The 12995-nt window shown below is 38.5% G+C and overlaps 1 protein-coding gene across 4 annotated transcripts in view; it reads right to left on the reverse strand.

Moving 5' to 3' along the window:
• Positions 1-248: 248 nt before the first annotated feature.
• IQGAP2 (IQ motif containing GTPase activating protein 2) overlaps positions 249-12995 on the reverse strand; it is a 120229-nt gene continuing 107482 nt past the window's right edge. For all 4 annotated transcript variants that reach the window (XM_082191868.1, XM_082191869.1, XM_082191871.1 and 1 more), the window contains 10 exons: positions 11073-11305; positions 9541-9673; positions 9038-9140; positions 8443-8584; positions 6985-7072; positions 4249-4461; positions 3595-3755; positions 2049-2189; positions 1824-1932; positions 249-1098 (listed from right to left, as the gene is read on the reverse strand). In XM_082191868.1, the coding sequence (XP_082047994.1) occupies positions 985-1098; positions 1824-1932; positions 2049-2189; positions 3595-3755; positions 4249-4461; positions 6985-7072; positions 8443-8584; positions 9038-9140; positions 9541-9673; positions 11073-11305 (1437 nt within the window). In that variant the 3' untranslated portion in view covers positions 249-984. The remainder of the gene's footprint in view (positions 1099-1823; positions 1933-2048; positions 2190-3594; positions 3756-4248; positions 4462-6984; positions 7073-8442; positions 8585-9037; positions 9141-9540; positions 9674-11072; positions 11306-12995) is intronic.

The raw sequence follows: 12995 nt of genomic DNA on the forward strand, positions 1-12995 counted from the left end.
AGGTAGAGGATAAGGACACTGCCTTGGTTTTGTAGTCAAACCCTTTCCCCTCTGAACCACTTCAAATTTAGAGAACGACACTCATCTTTAGAAATGGAATCGTTTCTTTAGACAACTTCTGAGGTTTCCACACTTGCAAAGGGAGACACAGTAGTACTACAACAGTTACTAACCACACACAAACATACACACAAGTTATAAAAACAATACAACAATACTGAAAGAGAGCATTTATAAGACCAACTACGTGCTGATTTATTGCATTTTATTTGTGGATTTTTTTCCTTTTCTTACAAAAAAGACAGGCACAATTTATTTCTTTAAAATACCTCAAGTACATTGCAAAAAATTGATCACTATTCAAATTGCCCCTTTACACATAAATTAAAAGGATGTGTATATAAGATTTCAACGAGGCAGTAGTGCATTTTAGTAGGAATGAATTGCAAAATATATATTTTATACAGTAAATGTTAAATTTATAATTACCTATAAAAACTTTGAATTGCACAATAATTCACTTTACAATTGACAGATCTCTGGAAAAGAGCCATAGGCTTTAAAGAAACATTTGCCAAAAGTATTCTGTAGAGACACAAATTAGCATTTATTTCCCCTATGAATAATTGTCTAAAATAGAATTGTATTTGGTAATTGGGGTATATAATTTTTAGTGGGAAAGTAATTCTATATATGCTGTCCAAATATATGTCCTGCATATTTAAAGAGATCAGAGACACAGTGTTTCAATGCCACTAAATCATATCCATTTTAATTGAGTACCTACACCACAGAAATCTGGAAGTGTTTCAGTTGATTCATATTTTTGTATGCTACTACTGTTTTATCAAAGGATGAAAAAGGCACATAAGTACATTCTTCTGGACTTTCTTGAAGAAACACCTGCTGTATAATAGCAAATAGTTAAAACACAAAGACCCATAACTGCAGATTATTTGAAGCAGAGTCCAATAAGATTAGGCTTCATTTTCCATAGAATTTCTTGTTCAGCAGGAATATGAGGAGGTTTACATTTACTTTAGCTTTATCGAACATTTTCATTACAGAGACACCTTCATACTGCATTTGAAGCAAATCCTGCAATAAATAAAAACTGATTTTAAAACCATAAATTTTATTTAAATGTTGCATTCAAATGCATATCACATACTCAAAATAAAAATAAAAATGCACAGACAAAATCTCTAGCAACCCTCTTCTCAAGCATAGCTCATAATTTGCCATCTAGTGAACAAAAAAGCCTCAATACCATAAATCGTTGTACAGCAAGAACAGACAGACAAGTGCTTAATTAAGGAATGCATAGGACAAGCATTTTTTCAGCCCTCTGTCTGGTAAGGCCAGTGATACAATGATGGAGCTAACTCCACCAGTTTGTGTCTGATAATGATACAGACTTTTGCATATATATTTATTTTTTGGGGGAGGACACTTTTTAGTAGTCCAAGAGTATCAGTTGGACACTTTCAGGTTTGTCTCAAAAGTAAAACAAACAGTTTGAAACAGGCACAATCCACTAAAATGACTGGAAATTAGGCAAGAAATGATGCAGTATAGCAGTGAGAGTGTGAGCTGAAGTCCCCTCACATCAACCACAAACTCAAGGCCATTCGATCTTGTGCATGTACAGTGATCCCCTCACTTACGTAGGGGTTATGTTCCAGGCCCCCATGCGCATAACTGCAATCATGTAAAGTGGGGAGCATGCCACTCTAAAATAGGGAGAGCAAGCGAGAGAGAGAGAGAGAGAGAGAGAGAGAGAGAGAGAGAGGTGCATTCAGATAATTAAAAGCAAGATTTACCTGAAAATGGAGCTGTACCTTTTCCATCTCCACACCCAAGAATTTAGCTTTGATATCAAAGTCACCCACTTCTTCACCAGGTGTAATTTCAAACATCACATTCTTAAACCTTAGAAGAGAAAAAAATAATTCAAAAATGTAAATAAAGTTATAAGATAGTCAATTAAATGTTTAATAGTCAAAGAGCAGAGCAGATGTTCTGAAAATACTAGGCGCAAAACCTACTGGTTAGGCTGAAGTTCATCAATGCCTAGTATAACCCCCTTTTCATGCAGGCGAGCTGCTGTATACTTCAGGGAAATGTTCTTGAGTTTGTTTCCTTTCTCCTCTTGTTTCCCATTTAATTTGATTGATCTCCGCGAATTTCTGTAAAGTGTGAAAGATGTAAGCAGGTGTTAGCCCCCATACAACATTACCCCCTTCCCTAATAAAGGCAGATGTTTTTAGAACAATTAATCAAGTTAATATTCTTCCTACCTGTTATCTGTTTTTAGAACAAAGGCAACCATAACTTGCCACATGATAAGGGTTTGTTGGAACACATTTTGGAACATTATGTTCATGAATTAAAGCAGTAATATTTTAGGACTGGGGAATCAATTGTTTCCACCCCATTACTTTTCATCACTCACCTCTGCTGCTGGGAAGAGTCAGGTGATACAGAATGTCCAGGTAAGAGGTAGGGAATGTGGCCCTTCATACCTCTCTGATTGGCTCTCAGAACATGCACACATTGTCCAACCCTCTTTTGCCTCCGTTCCCTCTCACCACTGGAGCATTACCCAGGAGGGATCCAGCAACCATGGCTGCACCACTATGCAGCCAGTTAGCACTCTCAAACCTTAATTCTGTTTTGGTTGGTGAGATGGATGGAAGAGCCAACATGATGGGTAGGTGAGGGAATTTATCAATTATATTTTATTCCTCCACAGACGCACATGTGTGAGTTAAAAAAAAAGAAGAACAGTATGTCCAGGCACACTTTTTAATAACAAGAATACAAAGCTGAAAATGAATGAACTGCGGCTAAAATATTATGTTCATTTTTCACATGGTCTAGTCCTTCCCCTGCCCATCCCTCTAATATTCTTAAGTCTTCTTGAGTCTTCAGAGAGTAACTGGAAGTGGAGATGCAAAAAAAAGGCTCCTCCTTTCCTTCCACTCTGCAGTTTTAATCAGAACTCTTAGGCGCAATACTGCGCCCAGAGCTCAGAAACGGCTCACCCTAATGAAATTTCCTGTCACAAAATGCATCTAGAACAATGGCAGTTTCGAACACTGACATAAAGTCTTACATTAAAGCATAGGTCAGTGTTTCAGTAAATTTCAAGGGATTTCTAGTGATTCAACTACCCAGGCCCCTCAGCAGAAACCAGAGCAAGGACTCCTGCTAACACAGGCATCCCCAACCTGCAACCTACAACTCCCATGATCCCTAGCTAACAGGACCAGTGGTCAGGGATGATGGGAATTGTAGTTCAAAACATCTGGAGGGCCAAAGGTTGGGGATGCCTGTGCTAGCATAACAAGGCTTCCACAACCCTCTCCTCCCTCCCCTAATCTGTTCTGGAGGGTTGGGTGAACTCCCAAAACAGATGCAGGGAAAACAGAATAAAGATCTTTACGTGGAGCAAGCAGAAATGCTTCTGTTGATGGAACAACATCTTTAGTGCTACATTTAATTCCATCCTGTAACTTGGTAATATTGAAGCTTTCTACCTATGGTGCTAAAGTGCTGAATTTTCTTTTTTTAAAAAAGTATTTCACTTACTTTCTTGTCAAGTTATCTAAACAGGTTTTGATATAAGTGTTGTAATAATTTATTTGATCTTCATAAAAAGCTTTCTTGGAATTGAGTGCATTTAGTGTCTGCTGGAGTTTCACCAGTTCTGCTTTTCGATGTTGTCTGTATCTTCGTTGATTTCTGATATCCTAAAGAAAGTTTTCACATATTAGTTGATTTCTTTTACATGGCAAACATGCAAAAAAATTTTTACTTCTACAGAGGTGTCAGGCTTCTCATTTAGTTGATAAGGAATGCTTTTATAAGCAAACTACCTGTTCTTGAGTACTTCCATTGAGTAATGAATGATTCCAGCTAAACTGTTATGGAGAAGCTGATGGATATAGGAGTCATACAGATTTGTATCCAATGTTGTGAAAGTGGAAAGCAGCTTGTGAAACCATGTCTACTCTTCTCTTCCTCACCCTCCCCAAGAACCCTTTACAGACAGTGAGAGTGGCTACTAAACATTACAGACTGCAGTGAAAGGATGGAATTGCCCAAAATTTAGTGGAGGAGAACTAGCACCATGCTTACAAGGAAACTGAGTGTGTGTGTGTGTATTGCAGTACGGTTGAATTATTTTCTTTTTAGTATCAATGGGCAAACATAGTTGGAGAAATTTAACAATATTCAAAGTACCTTTGCTATTTCATTGATTATTTCCTGGTACTTATTTTCAGATGAAACCAGTCCAGCCTGTTCCAGTGTCCGGAGGTTCCTCTGGATTTTCCTTTTCTTTTGCTCTAGTGGTAGCTGCCCTTCTTCAAGAATAGACTGACTGTGTTTCATTTTTTCTGGAGTTTTAGAATCCAAGATTGCACGTTTTTCAATTATTTTCAAGTGCTCAGCTTCCTAAGAGAAAGAGCAGTTTACACCTTTATACAAACAATGAAGCCTATTAACTATGCATGCATTAACTTCATTGCTGTTATAACTTTCCCACATGGATTAGTTAGCTTTTGGATTACTCCAGCTTTCCAGACAGAGTTGGACCCCCAGCTCCTTCAACCTTTCCTGTAATGGCTACTCTTCTAGATGTATTTTCCTATCCCTAATAATTCTTTTCAGCTTGTATGACATTTCAAAAATATATCACAATTAGACAAACTGTATATTTAGTTTCTTACAGTGATATCTGAAGATTCTGAAGAATAACATTACATAAAGTGTGTAGAGGTTTTAAACACAAGTGTTCCCAAGAAATTTCCTAGCTTCCCCATAAAGTTTATGTTCATGTGGCAAGCCAAATAAACTCAAGTTCAAACTACTTCATTTCATATACAAAGCCCATATTTTTCTTCTTCCTGGAAAACTAGTGAAGCATCAGCAGAACACTTTAAGCAAGTTAAAACAAACACCTGCAGGTAACTGTGCTGTAGATCCCATAAAGTCTGCTGCTAAGTTTGAGCTGTAAAATCAAATGTGCATTTGGAAGGAATTCCTACAGAAATCACCATAATACAAGAGTATTCTACAATGAGAAAATGCTGGGATACCAATGTATGTTAAAATGCTATATGCAATTATTGCTGACCTATACCTATTTAGAAATAATGTATCAAAGCTTTAATCAAGAGCCAGCATGCAATGGCTAGAATCATAGAATCATAGAATCATAGAGTTGGAAGAGACCACAAGGGCCATCGAGTCCAACCCCCTGCCAAGCAGGAATTCCTTCCAAATGCACATTTGATTTTACAGCTCAAACTTAGCAGCAGACTTTATGGGATCTACAGCACAGCTAGATCTGGTCCACAAAAGCCCGGGTTCACCTCTTCACCTAGGCATAAGTTACCTTAGTGCAGGGGTAGGCAACCTAAGGCCTGTGGGGTGGATGCGGCCCAATCACCTTCTCAATCTGGCCCGCAGACGGTCCGGGAATCAGCGTGTTTTTACATGAGTAGAATGTGTCCTTTTATTTAAAATGCATCTCTGGGTTATTTGTGGGGCCTGCCTGGTGTTTTGACATGAGCAGAAGGTGTACTTTTATTTAAAATGCATCTTTGGGTTATGTGTGGGGCATAGGAATTCGTTCATATTTTTTTTCAAAATATAGTCTGGCCCACCACATGGTCTGAGGGATGGTAGACCAGCCCACGGCTGGAAAATGTTGCTGACTGCTGCCTTATTGGGTTGTTGAGAGGATAAAACAGCAGAGGAGTGGAGGATAAAGGACATATATACACTGCCAAAAGTCTCTTAGAGATGGGACAGGGGAAAATATTATTTGTTTCTTTGTTTAATTTCTATACCACCCTTCATCCAAAGATCCCAGAAAAATACAAAATGAGAATACAAAATAGATAATAAAACAAAAACAAACGCATAACCTCCCTTCCACAAACACATTTGAAAAGCAATAGAACCAAACGCCTACTTGAGAAAACATTTCCCCCTGGTGCCTAAAAATATGTAATGAAGACACCAGGCAAGCCTCCCTGGGGAGAGCATTCCACAAATGGGGAACCACCACAGAAAAGGCCCATTCTCATGTTGTCACCTTCTGGACCTCTCATGGAGGCGGCACACAAATGAGGGCCTTGAATGATAATTACACGTTGAAGGCTGATTCATACCGGGAGAGGTGGTCCTTGAGATATTGAGGTCCTGAGCCTTTTAAGACTTTATAGGGCAAAACCAGCACTTTGAATTGGGTCTGGAAACTAACGGGCAGCCAGTTCAGTCAGGCCAGGATGGGTGTAATATGCTCAAACCGTCTTTTTCTGGTGAGCAACCTGGCTGCTGAATTCTGCACCGGCTGAAGTTTCTCAACTGTCTTCAGAGGCAGCCCTCAATATAACACATTGCAGTAATATGACAGAGGTTACCTGAGCATAAACAACAGAAGTTAGGCAATCCCTGTCCAGATAGGGGCACTAGCCGAAGCTGATGGAAAGCACTGCACCACTGAGGCCACATGAGCCTCATGTGATCTAGAAGTACTCCAGAGCTCCCAAGTGTAATCCCATCCCAAGTGTAATCCCATCAAAAGCAGGAAACCTTCCATCCATCTGGTCTAGGGAACCGCCCACTAACAGTGCCTTAGTCATATCTGATGAACTGATCTCTTCTCTTCTTTCCACCATATGCTGTTTTGGGGTTTCTCCAGACCTCCCGCAGTCAATTGGGGAGAGGCTGTTCAGGGGGAGAAGAGGGAGCAGGGAGCCCTGTTACACTAGTCGAATCTACCCTACATTGTCTTCAGATTTGAATCATTTTGCAAAGATGCCAAAACAGAAGAGTACATTTTGTTTTTACCAACAGTACAACCAAAGTTATTCTACTCAGACAGAAGGAGGATTAGATTCAGGTAGGTAGGCATGTTGGTCTGATGCAGTCGAAAACAAGAAGGGGAAAAAAAGAAGGATTAGTTACCTGAATTTCAGTTGCTGGTGTTTCCAGGATTTTTACAAGTGTCTCTCCTGGCTGAGTTCGTATCACATCAATAATAAGCCTTTTTGTCCTTAATGAGGGGAAAAAGTTGGAAAATTCTGAATAATTACGATTTTTACAGAAAGGCATTTCGGTATCAAACAACATCATCCAATGATGTCCACCCAACTGCACAATTGATTTCCACTTGCAAGCAGAGTCTTTTTCTCACCCTCTAACTTCCTGCTTCACCACAAATCCCAAGGTTCCCTCAACCCCTCAGAGAAGATGGCAGGGGAAGGAAAAGTCTGCTTGTACAACACTGGACATTATCTAACAGTTGAATACAAATACCAAAACTTACAACATTCTTCTTCTTGGCAATAGTCACCGTAAATGGAATAGTTTAAGGCTGGAAGTGTCGGATATAATAAAATTCTAAAACCAGGCAAGAATATTTTTATTCACTCAGACATTCAATCACACAGCATGAATTGGTTTTAGCTGTGGTTTTACTCACTTGGCTGTATTTTTGGACTGGATGTATGTTTTTGATCAGTTTGTTTAATTCTGATTTTATATCAATATTTTTGCTGAATGTCACAGGAAAATGCGTGCATAAATAGTTAAAAATATAAACCCGGTGGGGTGGGTTGGAGGGGAGGATTCTAGATGTCTGAAAGTGGGGGAAAGCTGTGCCATTTTACTCTCTCTGCATCAGCATTAGCAGGTAAAATGGCAGGCAGCAGAGGGTAAAAGTACAAGTTAATTTTGACCACATTTGTACTCAGCATATATGTGCCTTTTTATTTAAAGAAGTTCTTCCAGTGTATCTTTCCTTCTAACAGAGACAAATTCAAGACAGCTGTTTCCTATGGTTCTCTGTGAAGTCTTATCTGTATCCTGTTCTTCAAACATCCTCTTTTTCACAAAACCTTATTAGGGAACAGTTCCTGTGTGTTCTTTCTATAGGCTTTCCAAGAGTATGCCATTGTAAAGTTGCCTCCAAATACCAACATACAAACCCAACATTTACATTTTGAGGTGTCCATATACAGCATAATTCTGTTTGATTAAAAGGAGCAGACTTTGCTTCAGAATATGTAACAGGGCTTGGGACAACGCTCAATTATTTGCTTATTCATTTGCCATCTATCTATTGAATCCCTTTTGCTGAGCACACTTTCATGGGAGCGCTGCTGATTTCATTGTGTGCCACTGTGATTAGGTCTTAAACCAAGGATTTAAAAATAATTTAAAGAATGACACTTTATCATACAACTGCTTGCATGGCTTCAAATCTTCCTTAGCATAAATTTTATATATTGTCCTTAAATGTCTGCTCGTCTATTTAAGGCTCACATAGAATGGAAGGTTTTCTTTGGCACAAGGCAATAATTGTACAATTAGTAGCAAATTACAGTAGTAAAATTCAGCAAAAGCATTATTTAAAAAACATACTTCATCATCAGGCCCTTAAGATCTTGTTCTTCACCTTCCCGTAAGTCATACTTCCTGGTCAGTGAAAGAGAGATTTCTGTCTTCACAAGCTGACCTAAAGTGTTTTCCTTGTTTGGGTCATTGGGATCTACAGCACCTTCCCCTATAGAGGGGAGGGAAAAAGTGTAATTTAGGATTGTAAAGAGAGATTAAAGTTGGAACAAACTAAAAACAGAGTAAGATATTATATAGCCATGGGTTTGTGTACCCTACACACCAAAGCAAGCAATATTTAGAATCTTTTATGTACAGTTCAGAATATGTATTCAAAGTTGACAGATCCTTCCATCCCTTATTGGGAAGAGCAAGGCTGTCTGATACTTCCCACATAGATATGCTATTATAATAGCACTACATTATTTATCAGCATGTAAAAGCTATAAATAAAAAATTGATTACCCTTATAGTTATTTGATAGCTAATTTCTAGAAATAGAACAGGTATTTCTAGAAGATGTGCACAAACCAAACCATCATCTAGTTCAAGGCCTACTTTTATTTTACATCCGTATACAAGTTAGGTATCTTTCCAGTATATATTTGTTTTGTTAGCTTACCAAGGAATGTCTCCACATCAGGAACTTCCCCCAGCCCTTCCAGGAGCTCATTTAAGACATCGTTTTTGTCAGGAGCAATGGCATCCTGATGCTCTAGCAAAAGCTGTAAAGAAAATTGCCCTTGTTGAAACTTTTGCAAAAACTGACATGTTACTGTATGGTATTATTAACTCATATATCTATTTTGATAGAAGTCCATTGTTTTTTTATTTGTTGTTGGGCTATTCAGTACTCCTAAAAACAGCTAGCAGATTAAAAGCTACAAATTTAATAAGTAGTAATATTAATAAAACTTCACCAACGCTAGCGCATATTTATGCAAACCCCATAAGCTTTAGGAGGTGTTTACTTCCACTTACATGTGCCTGTTACCAATCTGTTTGCAAAACTATACTCAGATTATCTCATTTTGCAAATTTTATTCCCATATTCCAAAAACTCCACAACCCAAATTTAATAGGTACTATTTCAGTGCTTTCTAATTCTCCTTGGCACACACTTACTGAATGTGTGTTGATAATTTCTTCAATAGAAATGTATATAACTGGCTTGCTTAGTGTCACCATATCAGAGTATTCATCAATATTGAATTTTTCTTCAGGTTCAGGAACGCCACATGCTGCTTGAAAAAAATTCCTAAGGAGGAAAGGAAATTGTAATTTCACTAAACAAGATTGGAGCTAAGTCTTTCCACACACAAATCTACTCTTGCCCCTGGTCCCAAGCTTCATTCATTTTAACAGGAGAATTTAGGGCATGAAAAATTGTTGTTGTCATTGTTAAACAATTGGCAGCCAGAAACCCTTGCTGATCTACTTCAAGTCACCCACAGATAAATCAGTACATTCTGCCTACCCCTGAACAATACTAAAACCACCTTGAGGCCATACTGCCAAAACACAGAATTTGTTTTAAATTTAAACAAAACCCCTCACTACTTAAGGCAGGCTTCCTCAAAGTCAGTTCTGAGACTACAATTCCCATCATCCCTGACCACTGAGTCCTGCTAGCTAGGGATCATGGGAGTTGTAGGCCAAAAACATCTGGCGGGCCGAATTTGAGGAAGCCTGACTTAAGGTTTCAAGCAAGATTGCCACATGCACTGAAATAACAACCTTAATTTTGGAGGGTTTTTGAAATATGTTCTTAAATACCACATGGAGTTTAGTGTGGACTATGGAAAAGGGGCTGATTTGTTGAGAAGGGTTAAAAGCATTGTTAAACTGGAGTTCCCACGAGTGAAAGGAGCAGGAGACAAAGGAAAATACAGTTATAAATATGAAGAAGAGTCGCGGAAGGGACATGGAAGAGACTTAAAGGCCTCAGATACAAGGTTACCAGGTTAATGCGCTAGATCGATGGGATAATAAGGACTGACAAAACCCGGGACCAGGAGGAAGGGACGCTGGATGAAGATTGGATTATTTCTTTTTTTTACTACTAGGATTGTTTTATAAAATTGATGAATGTTAGAAAAATGTTGGAACGAAATTACCTGGCTTTAGAAAAAATGTTTAAAGAATTATGTAAGAATATTATGGTTATGAGAAGTTGTAAAAATAAGATTTAAGTTTTAAGATTTAAGGTTTTTTATAGTAAGATAAAATTAAAATAGATTAAGGTAATGTAATGACAGAATATTATGAAATATGGAAAGGATTTGCTGCGGCAATTAACAACTAGGATACAAAAAAAGGGAGGAGGAGGAGGTCAAAGAAAGAAGGTAATGACAGTTGAGGATTTGAGAATGATGGATTTGTTTTTGAGTGTTTGTGGTGTATTTTTGTTTTTTGAATTTGTATTGTTTGATGTGGTTTGTTTTTTCTTTGTTTTTTCTTTTTCTTTTTCTGTTTTCTTCTTTTTTGTAATTCTATAAAACTTTCAATAAATATCATTTAAAAAAAGAAAGAAAAGTATTTCGGTTATCTACAGAATACCAAAGTCTATGAGAAGCCTAAAACAACTGGCTACTGACATCTAAAAGAGGTAAATCTCATAACAAAGTTTACTGTTCACACCCCTACTTTGCACAGACCTGAATTTCTCATATGTCTGAGAGAGGTAACTGTTCATCGATGAGAGATGTGCATTTTCCCCTTCAAATAGGTTGTTTGAGGCAGCATGTTGAAGGACTTTGGCCACACAACCCAAATTTCTCCTCTGATCAGAATGGATCTGGCCTCCAGCTGTCATGTCTATGATGTCAAAACCATCAGGTGCAACAATGGCTGGATTCATAAATCGATAGTACAGGAGATTTCCAATGATCTATGGGAGGAAAGTGTTTTCAGATAAGACTTCTCCTTAACATGTTTATACAGTCCTTAATATGTTTATTTCTTAAAGCAAAATTTCTTAAAAAAACTTTTTATTTGTTATGAACACAAGTCAAAGGTTTGGGTGGATGAGGGGTTAGGGAAAATGTCTGGTTTTTTGCTTTAAGAACTGCAAGTTGCTTTGAGTTGCTGTGGCAAAAATATGACTAAATAATAATAATAATAATAATAATAATAATAATAATAATAATAATAATACTCTGCACACAGGCTGGTTTACAGACTGTTGCTCAAAGACCTTTTAGCCTCTCTCTTAGCCACTGCTAGAATGACAATGGTTAGTAGTTGGAAAACTTCATCGTACTTTTCTCTTGCTTCCTCGTACAATTGGATCTGGCAGATTGCCCTTCCTGAAAGGTTAACTCATAATACCAGGGTTTTGAAAGATCAAGCCAACACAGGTTAAGAGGTTGGAGTAACTTGGTTTCCTTTCATATCCTTCATCAGTCATTCTGGAGGGACTTCTTTAGTGATATTGAGGAATGCTAAACTCTCCCCAGCTCCTTCCATTCATCCAGAAAATGTAATGGTATAGTGAACAATCTGTACAATTAACTTTGTTCTTCTTCTGGTTCATTGTTGCAAATGATGTTTGTTTTATCCTACACTTTGTAACATTGTTTGAGGGACTCTCCAGACTGTTCCTTTCACTGTGGTTGTATTTTACAACATGTATATGACACAATAATACTGCACGCATGAGAGGTGGATTTTATTCTGCTTTAGTTTGATCCGAGACGCTTCCCCAGTGTTACATTAAAGGTAAAGGGACCCCTGACCATTAGGTCCAGTCGTGACCAACTCTGGGGTTGCGGCACTCATCTCGCTTTATTGGCCGAGGGAGCTGGCATACAGCTTCTGGGTCATGTGGCCAGCATGACTAAGCCGCTTCTTGCAAACCAGAGCAGTGCATGGAAACGCTGTTTATCTTCCTGCCGGAGTGGTACCTATTTATCTACTTGCACTTTGTGCTTTCAAACTGCTAGGTTGGCAGGAGCAGGGACCGAGCAACGGGAGCTCACCCCGTCACGGGGATTCAAACCACCGACCTTCTGATCACAAGTCCTAGGCTCTGTGGTTTAACCCACAGCGCCACCCGCGTCCCTGCTGTCCAAATGGGCAATAGCATAACAAAAGTGGGGCAAAAGTAAACTGGAACATTTGAGGTATAAAAAGTTATAGTAATTCAGCATATAAAAAGTTACAGGAATTGTCTGCCCTACCAGGAGACACCAAGCATTGAGCCTGTTCCCTTCTGTATGCTAGGTAACTGATCTACTACTGAGCTATGGTCTTCACCCCACTGCAAGCTGGCAAGTAAGGGCTGTCATCCTAAGAGGCAAAGTTCAATTTCTGATATGATTATGGGGGAAAATATGATACACTATGATGAAGTACTATAACAAAAGCCTTTTGGGGGGGTAAGTATACCCAAGATAATGGATGTTTTGCTTACTGCAATTTATGGAAACAGTTTCACCTACCTTCAACTAGTGCAATCTCTCCCCCAAATCCTGAAAAGGGGATCTATTTAGACCTCCCCTTAACAGTCTAGATCTTCCTATCAGTCACAGAAATGGCTGCTGCACAATGTAGATTTCAGCACTCTGGGGGTGCAAGCT

The sequence above is a fragment of the Podarcis vaucheri genome, assembly GCF_965113315.1.
Source record: "Podarcis vaucheri genome assembly, chromosome: 11".
Taxonomy (NCBI): domain Eukaryota; kingdom Metazoa; phylum Chordata; class Lepidosauria; order Squamata; family Lacertidae; genus Podarcis; species Podarcis vaucheri.